A 19,888-nucleotide genomic window follows, 5' to 3' on the forward strand; every position below is an offset into this window, starting at 1 on the left:
CTTTTGTTTCTAAAATTGTTTTAATTAAAGACAAAATTAACCTATTATTAAATGGTAACCAGCATTTAAAAATAATGCTTTCACTACGAGAACAATTGAAAGGGACTTTGTTCCCATATTCGTTTATGACTTTCTTTTCTGTTTCCGTTCCTTGAACCGTTTTTATCCCCTGGTTCTAACCCTAAACCTTAAAAAAAAAAAAAAAAACTCGTTTTATTCTGTGTAATTTTGTGCAATTAATATACTGTGACAACATGCCCCGGTCTCTCCTACAACTTATTCTTATTAAATACACATTCACTGATACTTTACATTAATAAATACATTATATGTTGTGCTATAAAATAAAAAGCACACTCAATGTAATTAATTATAGACTAGCCATAACAATAACTTTGTTTTTCATGCTTGTGACTTATTTTGACTGTCAAATTCCGGGTAAATACGCGTTTATATACAAATACATTTACACGCAATTACGTGTTCAAGTGAGGTCGCCTGGACAATATTTTTATTTGGAATTTGGGAGAAATGTTGTCAGTACTTTATAGAATAAAACAAAAATGTTCATTTTACTCAAACACATAACTTTACAAATAGTAAATCCAGAGAAACTGATAATTGCAGTGGTCTCTTAATTTTTTCTAGAGCTGTATATACAGTATATTACACTGCCTGGCAAAAAATGATGCCATTTGGATTTAAATAATGGTTATGATCTGGGGTTTCTTCAATTGGTCAGGTCTAGGCTCAGCAACGTTATGCGGCAATAAAATGAAGTCAGCTGACTACCTGAATTTACTGAAAGACCGGGTTATCACATCAATAGATTTATTCTTCTTTGATGGCACGGGCATATTCCAGGATGACAATGCCAAGATTCATTGGGCTCAAATTGTGAAAGAGTGGTTCAGGGAGCATGAGGAATCATTTTCACACATGAATTGGCCACCAAAGAGTCCTGACCTTAACCCCATTGAAAGTCTTTAGGATGTACTGCAGAAGACTTTACGGAGTGGTTCGACTCTCCCGTCATCAATACAAGATCTCGGCCAAAACTTAACGCAACTCTGGGCGTAAAAAATGTTGTGACATTGCATAAGGTTGTGGAAACAATGCCATGACAAATGCGCACCATAATCAAATGACGGGAGTGTCGAATACATCCCAAAGACTTTCAATGGGGTTAAGGTCAGGACTCTTTGGTGGCCAATTCATGTGTGAAAATTATTCCTCATGCTCCCTGAACCACTCTCACAATTTGAGACCGATGAATCTTGGCATTGTAGTCCTAGAATATGCCCGTGCCATCGGGGAAGAAAAAATCCATTGATGGGATAACCTCGTCATTCAGTGCATTCAGGTAGTCAGCTGACTTCGTTTTATTGCCGCATAATGTTGCTGAGCCTAGACTTGACCAATTGAAGAAACCCAGATCATAACCATTATTTAAATCCAAACGGCAAATTATTTACAGGCAGTGTACATTATGCATATACTGTATATAATGCATAACGAAAATGAGAAAATATATACATTTTAACTGCTCAACCAATAAAAAACATATACAAACAGAACATAAAAAATATATATAAACATTTACAAAGATAGAAACAAAAATATACAGATTATCTTGTAGTTGGGTTCTGCCTGTTAATTTGTACCAGGTACTAATTAAAATAAATACTTAAATGGGCAGACATTTGGTTGCTTGCATCTATTTCAGATATACATTCTTTAGATGACTTTTATCCAAAGTAACTTACAAATTAGGAATACAATATAATGGTCAGTTTGTGTCTAATCAGACAGAGCTGTTGCTGCACAGATTCATACTTTGTTCATAGCTTGCTTACATAAGGTCTGGATTGATCAATATCTTGCCATATATATTTTTGCCATTTGATACACAGCTTATGAAAAAATTCTAAAAATCTTTTAACGGCACCTTCTTTGTTTCAGGAATTTGGATTTTCATTTGTATTTTGTAGTCCAAGTACATTAAAACGTTGTTATATTTTAGTACAGCATTTATTTTTTATTAAAGACAACATTTTAACATTGAACAACATTCAAACAATACTTTTTATCAGGTCATTTTTACGAACAATAAAATGTAGTACAGTTTTGTTTCACTCAACGCATGTCACGTGCCTGTGTTTTTAGTGACATTATGTTAATAGCCCACAAAGTGGTGATATTGAGTTGCTTTTTACTAAAGGAACGCCAACAACGTGTGTGGTCTTAGAAACACTTTAAATATTTTTCCCTTCTCAGGGTAAGGTTATAAATTGTTTAAGCAGCGGTTTAGATTTTTGGCCATTATGCCGGTTTTTAAAGGTGACATCTTGTAGGGATTGAACTAACAACCTTTCGGTTACCTACCCAGACCACAGGCTATACCACCCTACTACATAACTAATTTGAGATATATCAGTATTTACCCTTTAACTGTGACCATATCATAATGTCTCAGTTTCTTCTTAGAGCAAATTTCCGACATGTCTTTGTAATTAATTCTTGCACCAGTTCAATTTGTCCATCTCAACGAAATGAGCTTCTCCGAGTTACTCCGTGTACACAGACACCTTCTCTGCTAAGATACGCAACGGATGCCTTTTGCATGTATTGGAAAAATAAGGAAACATCTTTTCCGTAAACTTTTGCTTATATTTGTAGAGCAGGGCATTATCGCTGGCATCAGAAAAAATTACTCGTCCGCCTTCCAAGTCGAGCTGAACTCGTACCTTCTGAGGTTTCTTCTTAAAGGTTAGAGGAGCGCTGATTGGCGTCCGAGCACGATACTCGCCTCTGTGCAGGCAGATGGTCCACATGCCGCGATCAGGGCTTGGCGGGAACCACTCTTTACGCTGCACGGATTCTCTCACCACTCCCAGTGCCCATTCGCTGCAGTCTCCAACCTCAACGTCCCAGCTGTGGCGACCTGAGCTGAAACCCTCGGAGCCCAGGACACATTCGTAGTAGCAGAAGCGTTCCGGGTTGTCTGGGACCTGTTGGTCTTCTTCACTGTAGCGGATGGTGGTGAGCTCATCAGACAGAGAGACGCAGACGTCTGCCGTGTTGGGGTCAAGGATCACCGGAGCTGAAGGGGAGGGGTTTGAGCAATGGGTTATATATAGATTCAACAAGAGGATTTCACTTACATGGAAGCTTGCTTGCTGCTTTTCCTAGCGGCCATTGAATGGAATTCAATGGATATTCTTTAAACCAAAGAAAATACCAATCAGGTGACTGTGCAAGTTGGACGTGTTCTTGAATCAGCATCTTTGTTAGTCGTGGAACAACCTTCATATCAAACATTCAGAATTTAGGGATATGGAAATTGGTAGGGTTAGGGCTTTCTTAGTCCAGGAACAAGATTCATGACAAAGAAACAAATAATGTTGAACCAGAACACATTAAATTGATATGACTGGGAGGACAACAAAAATTTGTCCCCCTAACATTCTGGAAGGGTACTTTTCAAAGACCCATGCCATAACAAGCACTGCTATACATTTTACTAAGACTAGATCCTAAATGGAAAAATTAAAACCTTGTTGAGTGATGTTCATCACGCTCATCTAAAGATTTACATTTTGTTTTCTTGTTACATATTGAGATATAGAATGGCCTGTTTGTTCTTACTGTATGTGACAATGGCCTGCATCTTCTCCCAAACTCTGAACTTGAGGCAGCCAATGTGTTTGGCCACATCAATCAAAGCTCCTGAGATATCTCCAGGATCCTGCACAGCGCACTCCATTCTGTGAAAGAAAGAGAAGATTCAAAACAACTGGGAGCTTCATCTAAAATTAAAAATTAAAAAAACTTTCAACAATCTGTTAATTCAGGCATGTTGGATTCAACTGGGAAAAACAATCAAAAGGCTTTTACTGTTCTGATGTCTTCTTGTAGTTCTGTAAAGGAGAAAGATCATACAGAATTTTCAGCAAATCTGAGATTCTAGTAGAATTTAGATTTTCTTTTTTTTTTTAAACTGTCAAAGATTGGATGTGAGCGTAATCTTTAAATCTAAAAACATTTAACTTGAGAATTATTTCTTTGAATCAATGCCATTAATACAATCTTAAACTTTTCTTGATTAGTTTTCCCACCCTTAAAAATGGCATATCATCGTCGCCCATGGCCTCCTCTGTTGAACGAATGGCCTCTTTTAATGTTGTAATCTCCTCTGTTAATCTGTCCATTTTCTCCTTAATCATCTGGCTCTTCTGCTCCTCTTCCTCCTTCAGAGCTCTCAGCATGGAGATCTCCTCATCATGAAGAAACTGATGGAGTTTTTCAAAGTTCTCCTTTATCATACGTATTGTGTTCTGTGCTTGTCTCTGTCAGGAGAAAGGATTTCACTCTAAATTAACATGATCATTTAAAACATGTCATATTATCACAGGAAATACTTGTACAATTTGAGTTAAATTGTACAATATTAAAAAGATCAGACCTTTCCCATAAAAGCTAGCCACACTACTGATCGTCCAGACAATTGTTATATCTACAATGGACTACTGCAATGAACTTCTGGCAGGACTTCCTGCATGTACAATCAACCCTCTACATATGATCCAAAATGATGTGGCAGGTTTGGTCTTCAACATGCCCAAGAGAATGCATTTCATGCTTTTCTTTATCTCACTGCACTAGCTGCCAATGGTTGCTCGCATCAAATTCAAGCCATTTATGCTTGCATATAGAACAGCCACTGCCTCTGACTGCAACCCCCTATACAAACTTCTACAACAATATGTGCCCTCCAGAAGCCTGCGATCAGTGGGTGAGCGGTTCCTCGTGGTTCCATCTTGTCGTGGCACAAAATCAAGCTCCCGCACTTCTACTTTCACCGTTCCTCGACCTTCCCAACTCGATCCAAACAGCCGGTTTACTTACATAAACCGTCTAAAGACAGATCTCTTCCTTGAGCACTTGACTCAATCCTATTAATGTACTGACTGTTCTCTTTAAAAAATCCTAATCTGATCTTTCACTACTCTCTCACTTTCCTCTCTACTAGCAAGTTTGAAACTTATGTTTTGCAGCACTTCTTGTATTATTGCCTCTTTACGATGAATTGCTTATGCTTCATTCCTCATTTGTAAGTCGCTTTGGATAAAAGCATCTGCTAAATAAATAAATGCAAATACTGCCGTGCTGTCTTTTAAATGTTGTATTTTATGATATGGCTTTGGTCAGTAGATCTGGCTTAGGTCCCTCATTCATTGTAAATCTATGGGATTTTTTTCACCCTTTATTGTTAAGTCTTGAGTTATTATTATGTTTGTAGTGGTATTTATCCAAAGTGACTTACAAAAAGAGGAAGAATACAACATAAGCGATTCATCTTAAGGAGACAGTTGTACGAAAAGTGCTGCATTACAAAGTTTAAATAGCATCAGTAAAATACTATCCAAGACAGGGAATAGAGAGCAACAAGAATAACATATATGTGTATTTTATTATTATGAGTGTATGGTCAAGAGCTCGTGGAAAAGATGTGTCTTATGCCGATATTTTTGAAGACAGAGAGGGAGTCTGTTTCACAGATGGGGTTGGGAAGGTCATTCCACCATCGAGGTACAGTGAAGCCAAAAGTCCGAGAAAGTGATTTGGAGCCTCTGTGTGTTGGTACGACAAGGTGCCGATTATTTGCAGACAGCAGGCTTCTGGTGGGAAGGTAGCTCTGCAGGAATGATTGTAGGTAAGCTGGAGCAGATCCAGTGACTGTTCTGTATGCCAGCCTCAAAGTCTTGAACTTGATACGTGCTGCAACCGGCAGCCAGTGTAGAGAGACAAGGAGGGGTATAGCATGCGCTCTCTTGGGTTTGTTGAAGACCAGATGTGCTGTTGCATTCTGGATCATTTGTGGAGGCCATTCCTGGCTCTTTTAGCCAGGAAGGCCGGCTAAAAGAGCATTACAGTAGTCCAGTCTAGATATGACAAGCGACTGAACGAGGAGTTGTGTGGCATGTTCAGAGAGTAAGGGTCTTATTTTCCTGATATCGTAGAGTGAAAATCTACATGACTGGGCTGTTTTTGAGATGTGGTCGGTGAAATTGAGTTGGTTGTCGATGGTTGTCGAATTAGGTGTCCAAGTTTAATACTTATGGTTAGGGGTTTGTTCACATTCCTAAACCTACATATGACCAATGGTATGAGCATTGTGATGCTTATCTTAGCAAACAGTGCACAGTAAACATGCATAATATGTTCAATAACAGCATGGTCAGCAGATTTGTGAGCCAAAACATCTACCAAATGCACACTGTAGCAATTTAATTATCTTGGCCATATTGAAACAGTGATAAAACATGCTAAATACCCAAAATAGAATGAATATCCTGTTAATCTTGGCTTGCACTGTTTATTACACTCTGAGGGATATGAGACGTTACCCTCATATGTTCTGAAGTTTCCTGGCAGGTTTGCTTGGCCGTGTTTAATGTCTCCAGTTTCTCTTGCTGAGGTCTTAGAGCTGCTCTCAGCTCCCTCTGTGAGAAGGAATAAATATTTTTTATTTATTTTTTTCCTGCACATGCATCTGTTTTGCATGCAAAATTAATGCACATATCTATTAATATGATGGGACAAGTACTTAGCTCTAAATAAAGGCAATTAGTCCATATTTCTATCAGTTTATAATCAGCTGTATCTATTAATTGCAGCATATTTACACATTTTAGGCATCCAGAGACATTTAAAGAGGTCATATGAATGGGCGTAACTTGATATTTTAGCTGTGGGTGTGGCGGACAGACACATACATTACATTGTGAGGGGTTCACAAAATCAGTCTGTGCTGAAATGTGTCTCTTAAACCCTTAAAATCAGACTGAAATTATCAGACACACTGCTCCTTCAGAAGAATATGCAGAGCTGCAGGTTATATAAGGTTATATGCAGGAATAATGCAGCTTCCTTCAAAGTTACATCACCAATTTTATGAACACCATATTGGCACCTTTTATGAGTAAATGTGGGTAGTTATGTGTTCAAGTTTGGCTGATGTCAGAAAGACACGGAAGAACGGTGCAAGATGTTTTTGCAAGTTTTTTTTTTCTTTTTTTTTACAGGGGAGGAAGTTTTGAGTTCTAAAAGTCACATTGTGTTTTTAATCCACAATGAACACAAATTATGAAGAAAAAATATTCTTCATGATATGATCTCTTCAAAATTATGACATTGCTGTAAGAATCAAATCGATCAATTGTAGGGGCTGCAGGGACTCCAAATGGAGCTTTATATTCAAACAAGCCACATGCACTAGTTTCTCACCTTACACTCTTGTGTTGCCTCTTCTATGGAGCTACAGTCGTGATCTTCATGTTTCTCTCCTTGACACTGATCACAGATCAGTTCCTCATCCTCCATACAGTACAGAGTGAGTCTCTCTCCGTGCTGTCTGCACAAATCTCCATCCTCTGCTGACCCTCTACCCTCCTCTCCATTTCCCGCCCGACGAGGCTGCCCTTTGAACAGCGAGTCGAGCAGCCCCTTCAGAACGCTGTCAAGGAACTCGCGCCCATAGCACTCCGTACAGCCCAGCTGGTCTTGTCCGAGCTCATGCTGGCACAATTGAAGACAAGCCTGGCACAGACGGTGCCCGCAGGGTAGCAGGAGGGACCCTTCACCCTGGCATCCAGGGCATACAGAGTTGTTTGAGGGTGTAGATGATTGATTGTCTGACATTATGATCTGGTAGTTGTCTCGAAGTTGTTAATCTAACGACTGTATTCTGAAAGTCCTTTTTGTTTGGTCCGCAGCTCACTGGTTGTTACACAATCAGTGCTATGATCCGGGTATCAAAGGAAATCCCTGTTTGGATAGTCTATTTATGAAAGAGTTATTTTGACGCAAGGTCTCCTGGGTGTTTAAATCAGTTCAAGTTCTCTTAGCTATGAGAGACCAGTGCTGAGTCACTGTGTTCTCTCTGGCATGAAGGTGTAAAGCGATCCCTCTTTCTTCAAGCGCTCCACCATAAATCAAAACTAAATCCAACTAAATCATTGCTCAATTTACCTGGCAGAAGTCATTTTGTTTTCCAGCAGGCTTTGAATAGTCAAAATATTCTTAGCAAACTGTGTTTCTCATCAGGTTACATAATTCTAATGCATTTGAGAGTATTGCTGGCTGGTTCTCTGTTTATCAACAGAAAATTATAATATTGAGCAATGCTGTTTTCACATTACATTTTAGTGCGACAGAACCTATTAAAATCATGGTTAGGCTTAGGGTAAGGGGCTAGACCTTTTTGTTAGGTTTAGGTTAGGGGTTAAACTTGGGAAAAAATCGTGATAACATTGTCCGTTGGTTCTTTTTTGTTTCTCTACGGGAGTAGAAGTTGCACGTTTTTGTACGAGCCAACGTGAATGATTTTGCAATCTCGTACTGTTATTATGACTTGTCATGAGACCAGCTTGGGACAGTTGTTTACAACAAACTGTGTACCATAACAAAACCTTACATCTAATTTGCATTAATTTGCATGCACTAATAAATGAACGTGTTAGCATGCAACTCTTAAATTAGGTTCTATTTATATCAGTCAATTGCAGTAAAAATTTAAGAAACACAAAAATACTCAGGTCTGTTTTACCCTATAATTTATTAGCGTTTCATGTCAAGGGGTGAAAACTTGGCCTACTGTGAGCAACTGAAGGAAATATACACAGCAATTCAGTCTACACATTTTTAAGAACCAACTGTACACACATCTGATCACCTCATTACCATTACATCAACTCATTAGAGCCTTTAACTGAGTGTTTTCCCCAGTAACTGTTAAAAATGCAGATTCAATGCAAAGAAAAAGACAAAACATAATAACAATGACAATCTTAAAAACACATGATCTCCTCTTCAATGCTAACAATAATTATAAAATTCAGTGAGAACTTCAATGCTTAAGATGCACATTTCCATATTATAACAAGTGCGGTTTTCAATTGAGATGGTACGTTTTAAAGTGCTTTTGAAAGATTAAATTGTGAACAAGACAAAACTGCTAAAACAGAAACATAATATTGGAGGACTGTTGAGTGTGATTTTTATTACCTCTACTATCACGTTTTCTTCAGTACTGCAAAACTTGCACTACGCCAGATTTATATTGCACACATAAGGTCCTAAAACTCAAAAATCTTCAATATTCCCCCCTACAGTACCACAGTGATTTACACATGACACCTAGTAGGATTCGGATCCAATTGGAAAAACAACAACAACAACAAAAAAGCAAAATGGAAACCAAGTACATTGGAATCTACATACACTTTCTTATAAGAAAAACATGAGAATTGTTTACTTAAAAAAACAACAACGAAAGAAAGAAATGAACAGCAAAATTCCCAGCCAACAAAAAACAAATAAATAAAACATCATAATCTAGTAACAAGTACATAAAATAAAAAACAAAATAAAAACATTAACTAAAATTATTAAATAAGCCCCGCCCACTGTTTAATAGGCCCCACCTATTAACGCTACTCAAAAAAAGGCAGTAATGTTGAATAAAAAGCATTGACACCACTAAGCAGGTCTACATGAGCAAACACAATCAACCAGTCAACCATATCATGGCAGACGATAATCCACGGTTGATTGCCTTACAATTTTTGGTTGTATGACCACAACTAAATGCTGTGTGGTTTGCTGTGGATTGTTTGCACCTTACAGTTCGAATCGCTGAAGTGCACGGATACGATCGCCACTTCTTTAAAGTATGGACCCTAAACTGGACAAAATCATAAATGAAAAATAAAGGGTAAAAAACAGGAGTGAATGTATATAGTGACTTCAATGGCTGTTTGACCACTGCACAAACCTCACTCCCGCAAAAACAGAAAATAATGTTCAAGTCAAATGCAAAACAAATGAGAAAATGACAATCCCATATTGCTCTGAGAAGGCATCTATGAGGACGAGATCATTTCCACATTTAAAAAGCTCTTAACTCCCTTTAAGGAAAGCCAAAAATGAAAATTCAAGCATCTACAAATCACATTTGTGCATTGCAATCAGTTACACGAGAACCACTGGCATTCAGCGTCACTGATGTCAAACCTGGTGCAATGTTTCTTCATGCACCATATTTGTATGCAAGTGCAAATGAGATTTGAGAGCTACAGCAAAAAGGAAGATTTTTCGCAAATAGCGACTCTTTAATTTAGTTTGTCTTTTTATTAGCTTGACAGCATCCATCCCGATTTATTGTCTTTGAATTGAAAAGAGCAGCATAGGCATTCTGCAAAACATCTCATTTGTGTTCCACGAAAAACATTTTTGGGTGAATGATTCCTTTAAGTCCAACGTGAGGTCCACTGGCCTAAATACATAATCGAAAACACTGCATATTTCTAAATAGACAATGCAGTTACAATCCCTCTATGTATATATTTTAGGTAGATGAGGAAAAGTCCACAGACATGATTAATAATGTTTTGTAGTGATTTTTGGAACCTATAGAGCAGCAGCAATATGGCTGAAGATAAATATTAAAATGCCAAAATGAACATTTGATATTATATTAGTATTATTGTTGTTTTTTTAACCTAGCTAGGACTCATGATGTAACAGTGATTCGTTATGTGTTCGTACAGTGCTTTAAATACACCTGTAGCTCAGGTGTGGAACTGCATTTGACTGTCTATTTTCAGACTACCCTTTCACCATAGTTTATATTCTTTTCATTATGTCCATCATTCTTATAAAAACAAGTTAAATGGTCCCTATACAGTTTAATTGTAGTGTTTAACTTATATAGGTCAAATGTTCAATGGAAACTACTTGAGGCCGATTTATACTTCTGTATCAAACCTACGGCGTAGGCTACGTGTAGCTACGGCGGTTACGGCGTAGCCTGACGTGCACCTTTTCAAATATGTAACTGTGCGTTGCGTCGACGCAGACCACAACAGCTGTGATTGGTCCACTTTAACCAGAGACCGGATGAAATCAAGCATGTCTGAGTTAACGTCGCATTTTATCCAAGATCATTTTAATATCTATGCATCATATCACATTGTATTTGGAATTGGGACCAATAAAGCAGTTGTCTCAATCGGGAGCATCTGCTGGGTTTTTTTTTACGTTAAAAGATATCTGATATCAAAAGATATCTGCATTTCGACGCAGAAGTATAAATCAGCCTTTAAAGAGAGAACAAGCTAACTCTCTAAACAAAAAAAACAAAACATATACATACATAAATAAGGCTAAAATAATGCATCTAATATTTTTTTTTTCTCCTTTTGTTTGTTCCTTTTAACCATTTTTCATTCATTTCTGCCTTTTTTTTTTTTTGTAAATGTGAAATACATTCAACTTGGCACAGTGAGTGACATGGAGAGCATTATGTGAGCAAAACCTACTGTGCAAGAGTGAAAGATACTCGCTAGTTACACACGTGTCCACTGGTGCAAAAAGCCTGTTTTTTTGTTTTCTTTGTATTTTTAAAGGGAAGATATAAGAGATAAGAATGGAGGAACAACTGTACAGCCCAGACAGGGATAGTATTTCACGCTTCATACACATATATCCTTATATTAATTTTTATATGTATATTATTGAACCCTCCCGTGCTGTGGAATGCCTGTTCAGCTTTTTGGGATGATATCAGCTTCAGCTGGGGCTACTGGTGTTAAATTCAGCATTCAGCAGCTAAAAACAGAGGGGGGGGGGGGGGGGGGTGAAAACGGAACAGGAGACTTTATAAATTTCAAACATACAAGTTTAGTTGACATTTTATCAAAAAATAATTATTTTTCTTTTTGTCAACATGAAACAGAATATGCAATTAAATTTACTTCTGCAGGATATTCAAAAATAAAATAAAAAATTAAAAAAAGAGAAAGAAACTGGGACTGGATTGTATCCATTGCAAATTGATTGGACCGTGAGAAGTGGTTCAACTAGTAACATCGTTTTCAAATCTATAATTATTTGTTATTATTGCCATATTTATAACAGAAATATTAACCAACATTAAATTACTGCGCTAACAGGCAAGATTTTAGAAAGGCTGCATTACCTAAAACAGTAGCCTAAATAGCTGTTTTGCTCTTGGTTAACATTCTCTGGGGCCTTGGTGACATCAGTTGAAAATAAGTTTTAGAGACTGAGCAATTTACTAAATTTTGCTGAAAGATCCCCTTTTTTTTTCTTATTATTCTTTTTTTTTTATTGGGAATAACATGCACTGTTGAAACATGCTAAATAAGACCAGGTGCCTGATGTATAAATATATTAAAAAATGAGTGCGTATGCAGAGTCAAGTCACACACATTTCTGTCAAGTTTATTTTTTATAAATCACGATATGTGCGTGGAAAATTGCTTAGGCACATTTCAATGGCAATTTTGTGCGTACGCAATTTTCCACGCACATATCGTGATTTATAAAAAATAAACTTGACAGAAATGTGTGTGACTTGACTGTGCGTACGCACTCTTTTTTTTACTGGTTTGTGTGAACTGGTGACTTCAGCTGGACAAATAATGAACTGAACAGACTGATTATAAACTCTGATTTTCATTTAATTCAGATTTAGAATAAAAAACTATGTAGTTAAGCATTTTAAACAGAAGTAATCATTATCAAGCCAATAGTAGGCTATATTATTTTTATGTAACTAATTGAAAAAGCATTCAAATATAAGCTGTAACAGGGAAATATTGGTTTGGGATCCGCTACGTTTGGAGAACTTTTCCGTGTCCTCATAGAGAAGGAACATACAGTAACTAAAAATGACAGCGAAGATTTCTTAGTTTGAGATATTTTCTGTTCTATTACAATCATGTACTGAGATAAGTACAGCATTTGAATAAAGATGATCTGTAATGTGATGCACACTTGACTCTGACTGACGTGAAATGACTCGGTAAAACGGACAGTAGCTATAAGACAGGCACTGCTGGCCACATTCAGTAGTTGAACGGACCATTGGAGAGACAGTATTGTACAGCTACAAACAGGTACAGCAATGCACATAAAATGCGCATCAAACGTGCTGCCTGCTCCACTTCATCCCGATCGCAATGAAACCCCCATTCTAGTCTATTAAAAACATTATGAAAAGTACATTTGCCATTCAGCTGTTTTTTGAATATAAAATACCAGTCAAATATAAAATCTTAGTAATCCGATGATATCAGACACTGCTGCACAAAGAATTGTAATAATTTTCGTTTTGTTTCCAGTACTAAATATTGAACTTCTCAATAAAAACACCCTTAAAACGATTTAAAAGGTTTTCTGAGAAGCAAAATTGCATTTACAGTCTTATCTCTTATAATACAGTTTCTCGTACCGTTAAACGCAGTAATCACGTGTCTGGATGGTGACAGGCACAAGGTAATTGTATGCAGATGAGGATATGCATAGTAAAAACAGGAGTTGTCACTCCATATAGGGCTATTTTGGGGGGGAGACGGGGTGGGGAATGAATCACGTGCATGTACGCACAATCTTCCGCTAGCTGGGATTTATTAAAGGAACTATGCGCAGGTTCTGGCGTACGTACGGTTTTATAAATCGGCATTTTTTTGTGCGTACGCAAAATCTGACTTTTGTGCTTACGCACACTTTTAGGAAGAAATCTAAGCAGAGTTTTATACATGAGGCCCCAGGAATGTAAAAATTAACAGGAAATTTCGACTTTATATTGACTTTAAATTATATAACGGAATATTCAACAAAGCCCAGTCTACTCACTTTTTTATTCTGTTTGACTCCGTCTCCACCACAGATGTCCACTGATTAGTTTTTCTGGAAGAGCCCCGCCCCTGAGCGGTTGACATTGGGGTGGGTGGGAGAGGCAACAGGGGGCTGACCTGGTCTGATTGGCTTGGCTGTGAAATGAAACAATGAGACTGGTTAGTCAGGCCCCTAAAACAAGTCAAGAATTAACTAAATGTGCAGTACACAACCAGCGCACAACGCACTTAACCTTTCATTTTCGGTGTGATGAGTGAGTCAAGAGTGTTTGATTTTTATTTTTTTATTAACATAATTTAGTTTGGATTGGGACAATTTTATGCATAATTGAATGAAAAATGAAAAATAACTGGACACCACTCACTGAATTAAACTTGCAACATGATGAGATCATGTGACAACTCTGTAGCATCCTATTGTTTGATTATCGTCGCATAAAGTGTGCTGTTTCATATACTTTTTTGTAATCAGAAGAGCAAAGTGTTATCGATCAGTGCGTATGTCTACTGACCGATCTGTGCGGAGTGTCCTCTGCGGGCCATGTTCTTGGCCCTTACTGCCTCTTTGATGCGGTCCACCTCTTGCTGGTAGCGTTTGCGATCACGCGCTGCATTCTCTTTGGCCTCTTTGAGCGCAGACTCCAGAGCCTTCACGCGCTCTGCCGTCGCCCGCAGACGCTTCTCCAGCTTGGGCAGCTCACAGCGCAGGTCAGCATTATCACGCACCAGCTAGACAGAGAAAAGTAATGAAGTGAGTGTGTATGTGTTTTAAGAGAATCTACAACCTCTAGATAATGTGTCTGTTATGTTTCGAGTGTGTGTTTACCTGCTTGTGCACTTTAGTGAGCTGTTCGAGGTTGTTCTCAAGGAATGAGATCTTCTGTTTCTGTGCCGCACTACCGCCGGTGTCATCAGAGTCCATCTCAGCGCTCTGAGAAAAAAAAACACACACGCATATATTATTCAGTCCTTTCCAGGAGTGGTCAACAGAATAAAAATGAACAAATAAAAACCAGGCCAAGAAGAAACTTATTAAAAACATCTAACTTTATCTTTTAATAGTCAGCCACAAGTGAAACTCCGCGAATACTTATCACACACACACATGAAACATATGTCTAAAGAAAGCTTAAAATGTCTACTTTTAAATAAAACAATTCAAATTTAAAACAAATATTCTCCTGCAATGTAATCTGTATGAAACAAAGCGATATACAGTTTCTCCTGGCTCAGCTAATTATCGCTAATGTGATCACACCCACCAGCAGAGCGCGCTATTCATACGGTAATGTGCCGAGACGATCAATGCAAATGGTAAACGCCCCCAACAGTGCATTAAAAAAAAAAACAAGTTCATTCACTTTTCTGCGTGTTTGGAACATGGCACGCTACACAGGTGAGGAAGCTCCTGGATAGTGACAAAGAGTTCACATTTTCCTCAGAAGAAAAGCGGGAATCCGACGAAGAACGTTTGCATTTTGAAGAGCGACTTGATCCAGCCGAGGATACAATTTCAGATGAGTCTTTTAGTTTTACTTACATGTTAGTTGACATGCTATTTTATATAAACTTGTACATATTTTACTAGTTGGACTATTTCCAGACTTGCCAGCCAGTATTCAGAGTATTGAAGTGTTAAATATGTCCTAACAGGCAAATTTTAGTTGTTTCGGCTAAAGCAGGTATTTAAATTGTATGCTGTATGATATAAATATGATATGTAATATGATATAAAAATAATATGAATGTTTAGATTATATTTTAACTAGTGTTTATGCTGCCTCATTATCATCAATGAAGCTTGTGCTTGCAAATATCTGTTCGGGTGTAAATGTGTAAAATGTGCTGTAAATATGCACATATTAGAAAATCAGCATATTAGAATGATTTCTGAAGGATCATGTGACACTGAAGACCGCAGTAATGATGCTGAAAATTCAGCTTTGATCACAGGAATAAATTGCATTTTACAATATATTCAAATAGAAAAAAGTTATTTTAAATTGTAAAAATATTTCACAATATCACTGTTTTTGCTGTATTTTGGATCAAATAAATGCAGCCTTGGTGAGCAGAAGAGACTTCTTTTAAAAACATTAAAAAAATCACACAGATCTAAAACTTTTAAACGGTAGTGTAGGTCTAAAGTTTTTAAGTCATTATGTAAAGAAAATGTATAGTCAGATTATTCTTTTAACTTAAACTTGATTTTGTGAATGAGCTACAAAGAATACATTCAATCATTAAGTCTCCTCACATTCCTTCTCTCTCAGGGGAGGGGTCTTTGTGTCCTCAGGTGTGAATCACATCAGTATTCATGATCATCCACGCCTCCTCACATATGGTCTCACACAAAGTGTCTTACAAAAGTTAAATGACTATATTGTTTTGTATGAATGAGTGATCAGGATGGTTTTCACATCATTTTGTAGCAAAAACTCTAGGCTACAAGATCCAGTTCTCAAAAGTCTTGTGCACAAATGTTTAGTATGTGTATATGGCCTTATTTCAGTGACTTAATTTTTGTTTTTTCAAAAAACACTCATAAACGTTATTTTCTCAAAAATACAAACATGTACATACATGTTGTACACATATTATTGTAGCCCAGTTTGTGCTGAATACAGTGTTATCAGACTTTAGCCATTAATATGTTTATAAGCAACTGAAAAAAGCACAAATGTCAAGGCATGTCAAAATTTCTCCAGGGCCCAAAACACCTTCAGACCCCAGAGGGTTAATACAAACAACATCATGCGAGACCATACGAAATAACTAACTCGTAAATTATGTACGAATTTTCATGAGATCAGGTTGTTCCTGTCACTAGCTAGCATACCACTAAAAGAGTTTTGCTATTTTTTCCATGTTGGGTTTACTTGAATAAGTTAGGTTCCCTTTACTTGAAGTAATTAAGTTCAAATTACATGGTAATTTTAATTTAAGAAAACATTTCAAACATGAGGAACCACTGTCCATGACTGAATCTAGTTCTGCCATGGCTCTGACAATTGATTTTACCTTTAAAACCATCTACGCTGTTTGTATTTTCTTCATCTGGAGTATTTTTGAACTCTTAACTAAAGGAGAACATTACAACTTTGTTGTACCTTCTTGACACGTGTGGCAAGATCCTGGACAAACAGTTTCCTCAGGTTATGAAGAGTTTGTAGCTCTTTGGCCTGAAGAGAGGAAAGAGAGATCTTTGAGTGAACACGTACACAGTATGTAAAGTAACGTTTCAGACACAGACTGAATGTGTGATGTACCACTGTCTCCTCCAGGCCTTTGAGATCCTGTCTGGCCTGCTCTCTTCTGTCCTGCATCACCCTGTAAATATATGTCATCGTTAACACAAGACAAATGTTTTCTTGTACACTATTCAAATATATCTGCATGTTGTGTTTGTGACGTACGTGAGCTCATGCAGTTTGCGGCTCTTCTCCTGATCAGCAGATTTGAGTTTCTCATGTTCAACCTTCAAACGCTCCTGCTCCAACATGATCTTCTGATTCAGACTGCAGATTCAACAACAGATTTACAGAGATATGGAGTCTGAGCACATGTGGCCTTGATTTAGTGCAAAATTTCTGCTTTTCATGTGTTTTATGTGTGTGCGCAGGTTGGGCTATACTTGAGGGCCACATTTTTTCTTCACTAATATAAAGACTCATGACAAAAAACAACATGTTTTCTGATATAAACATGTTTCTGTGAGGATTAGGTTGCAGAAAATATAATTGCCTCTGTATAAATATCATTGTGTCTATGAGATGTCCTTACTAATATAGTGAAACAAACGTGTGTGTGTGTGTGTGTCTTACTCTTGTAGCTCAGTAATGAGCTTCTCCTTGGTCTCCAGCTCATCTCTCAGGCTGCTCAGTTGTTTCTGATGAGCTTCTCTGTGGTTCTGGATCTGTTGCTCAACTGCAGCCTGTCAACAAACACAAAGAATCCCCAAGTTACAATCTCTCTTCAAATATAAAAAAAATCTGTATTTAAAAGTTCAATTCATTTAATAATTAATTTTTTATTAATTTTATCACACATTATACATTTTGCACATATTCAGTGAAATTCTTTTTTTCACATATCCCAGCTAAGCTGGGGTCAGAGCGCAGGGTCAACTACAAGAATGCGATTTGGACGCTTACTACATCGTTCTTATGAAACAGACTTACCTTGACTTCATTAGCCGTTTGCATCTCATTCTCCTTCTCCATGGCATGAACTTTCTCTGCACAAGGGAAAATAACTGCATCAAAAAAATGTCACTCACAAAAAAAATTCCCTTTAACCACAAGAGGGCAGTGATGGGCAAAGTTAAAGGAATCCTTAACTGGACTGCATAGATTTGACTGATTCATTAATAAATGCGAGAGAGAAGAAACAAGAGAGAGAGAAGTGTGGGTACCCTGTGCGCTGATTTTGACCAGTTCCTCATTGAGAGAATCAACATTCTCCTCTAGCTGTCTCTTCTTCTGTTCTACATTCTGTAGATACTCGGTCAGAGACTTGATCTTTGCCTCATACTGCAGACAGAAATAGATAAATTCATCTCATGGTCCATTTATAATATCCAAGCTATTATTGTGATTTAAAGAATGTAGTGGTCTCTATGTACCGTCATGCACTAATCATCTAATAAAAACATAAGACTGGTTTTACATGCTTTTGGGTGGTTGCTGAACAGCCCAAGTCTATAGGATTTTTCACAAATTTTTTCACACCACGTTTTTTTTATTATTTTTTTTATCTCTGAAATAAAGTGCACATTTTTAGGCATATTTCATGTCCACAGCATAAATGATGCAAGATGAGTTACATGCCGAGCTGCTCAAATTCCTACTCCTAAGTATGAACGCATCAAAAAGTGTTTTGACACGCAGTGCTGTTCACATTGGACAACTCAAATTAAGATGGAGGAGATTCACTTGATGCTTTGTGTCGCTCCTGGTTAGGACACAGTGTAAAAGTGACCATGGGAGCAGACGAGAGTTTACCTGAGAGATACGGAGCTGACAGGCAGCAAGCTCTTTCTCATTCTCATCCATTTTCTTATTGCCTTCGGCCTGAGCGCTCTCCAGCTGCTTACTGCGCTTCACCAGAGTCTTCACCTCCGACTTCATTTTACTAATGTAAAGACGAGCTACAGTGAACTCCTCATCTATGAGACCTCCACCCTCATGCTGCTTAGAGACAGAGAAAAACAGAGAGGAACAAAGAGACGTACAGATACAGAGAGAAACAGAAAGAATTGAGGTTAGAGAAGAACGTGAGCGTTTACTTAAATTGTTTTCAATTAAATAGATAATATATAATAGCGAGTACGTTCAGGTCTGATGTGACTTTCTCTATTGGTAGATGAATAATGATGGTTCTTTGTCTTGTTACCTTGATGTCATTGCTGCCCACGGCGATGCCAATCTCTGCCAGGTCTTTCAGCAGTGATGACATCATCTCAGTCACTCTCTTCTTCTGATGGTTGGTCATTTCCTTCAGCTTCTGCAGCTCAGAGTCGATTGATGCAAGAATGCTCTGAAAAAATACACACATAATGCTCAGATTAGCAACCAACATCTTCATCAATGGGTTATTTAATTTAGGATATCATAATCTCACGTAGCCACAATTTCGACTATCAGCTTTAAGTCTGATCCACTTGCCAGCTAAGTTTTGTCAAGAACAACCAAATACAACTAGGAGGAGCCGTATGGTTGACATGTAAAGCGACCAACCACAGTTAATTTTTTAAGGATTCAGGTATTTCTGAAATCGTAAATAACTCTGAGAACAAAGCGGAGGATACGGTTATGCTCATGGACATCGAGTTTACTAGCTACAAAATGCTATGAACCTTGTTAATTGACCAATCCGGTGATCAGATTTTCCAGCAGGTGAATAAAAGCCCTTATTCACGTTGTGCACGACAACACCGCTTAACCAAGGTTAAAACATGAAAGCATAACCTGACTTATTGTTTTAATATTTGCTCCGAGTGCTTTCAATGCGTTTAACTTATCTTTATTCTAGGGCTGAGTACTGATACAGATTTCCCGATTCAAGTCCGATTCACAAGGTATCAATTCAATTAGATTCCAATTTCGATTCGGTATCGATTCAAATGGGTATATTTCAGTTATAATGTCCACTTTGCTTAC

At 37.6% G+C, this 19,888-nt stretch overlaps 2 protein-coding genes across 3 annotated transcripts in view; both read right to left on the reverse strand.

Moving 5' to 3' along the window:
- Positions 1-1,412: 1,412 nt before the first annotated feature.
- On the reverse strand, positions 1,413-7,806 carry LOC127427327 (nuclear factor 7, brain-like). Its single transcript, XM_051674880.1, has 6 exons — positions 7,291-7,806; positions 6,411-6,506; positions 4,119-4,349; positions 3,898-3,920; positions 3,649-3,767; positions 1,413-3,103 (listed from the first exon to the last, which is right to left on the reverse strand). Exons 1-6 carry the CDS (start codon positions 7,702-7,704, stop codon positions 2,568-2,570), a joined length of 1,419 nt encoding a protein of 472 aa, XP_051530840.1. The 5' UTR covers positions 7,705-7,806; the 3' UTR covers positions 1,413-2,567.
- Positions 7,807-8,601: 795 nt separating this feature from the next.
- Positions 8,602-19,888, reverse strand: part of LOC127427313 (kinesin-1 heavy chain) — a 28,998-nt gene continuing 17,711 nt past the window's right edge. The window contains exons 15-26 of one of the 2 annotated variants that reach the window (XM_051674844.1): positions 19,122-19,265; positions 18,731-18,916; positions 18,142-18,259; positions 17,909-17,964; positions 17,552-17,661; positions 17,144-17,245; positions 16,997-17,057; positions 16,838-16,909; positions 14,554-14,658; positions 14,240-14,456; positions 13,726-13,862; positions 8,602-11,673 (exon numbers count right to left, since the gene is read on the reverse strand). In XM_051674844.1, the coding sequence (XP_051530804.1) occupies positions 13,771-13,862; positions 14,240-14,456; positions 14,554-14,658; positions 16,838-16,909; positions 16,997-17,057; positions 17,144-17,245; positions 17,552-17,661; positions 17,909-17,964; positions 18,142-18,259; positions 18,731-18,916; positions 19,122-19,265 (1,263 nt within the window). In that variant the 3' untranslated portion in view covers positions 8,602-11,673; positions 13,726-13,770. Of the gene's footprint in view, positions 11,674-13,725; positions 13,863-14,239; positions 14,457-14,553; positions 14,659-16,837; positions 17,058-17,143; positions 17,246-17,551; positions 17,662-17,908; positions 17,965-18,141; positions 18,260-18,730; positions 18,917-19,121; positions 19,266-19,888 lie in introns of both variants that reach the window. The other variant, XM_051674843.1, reaches the window with a different exon arrangement.

Source organism: Myxocyprinus asiaticus, chromosome 36 (genome assembly GCF_019703515.2).
Source record: "Myxocyprinus asiaticus isolate MX2 ecotype Aquarium Trade chromosome 36, UBuf_Myxa_2, whole genome shotgun sequence".
In the NCBI taxonomy this organism is placed as follows: domain Eukaryota; kingdom Metazoa; phylum Chordata; class Actinopteri; order Cypriniformes; family Catostomidae; genus Myxocyprinus; species Myxocyprinus asiaticus.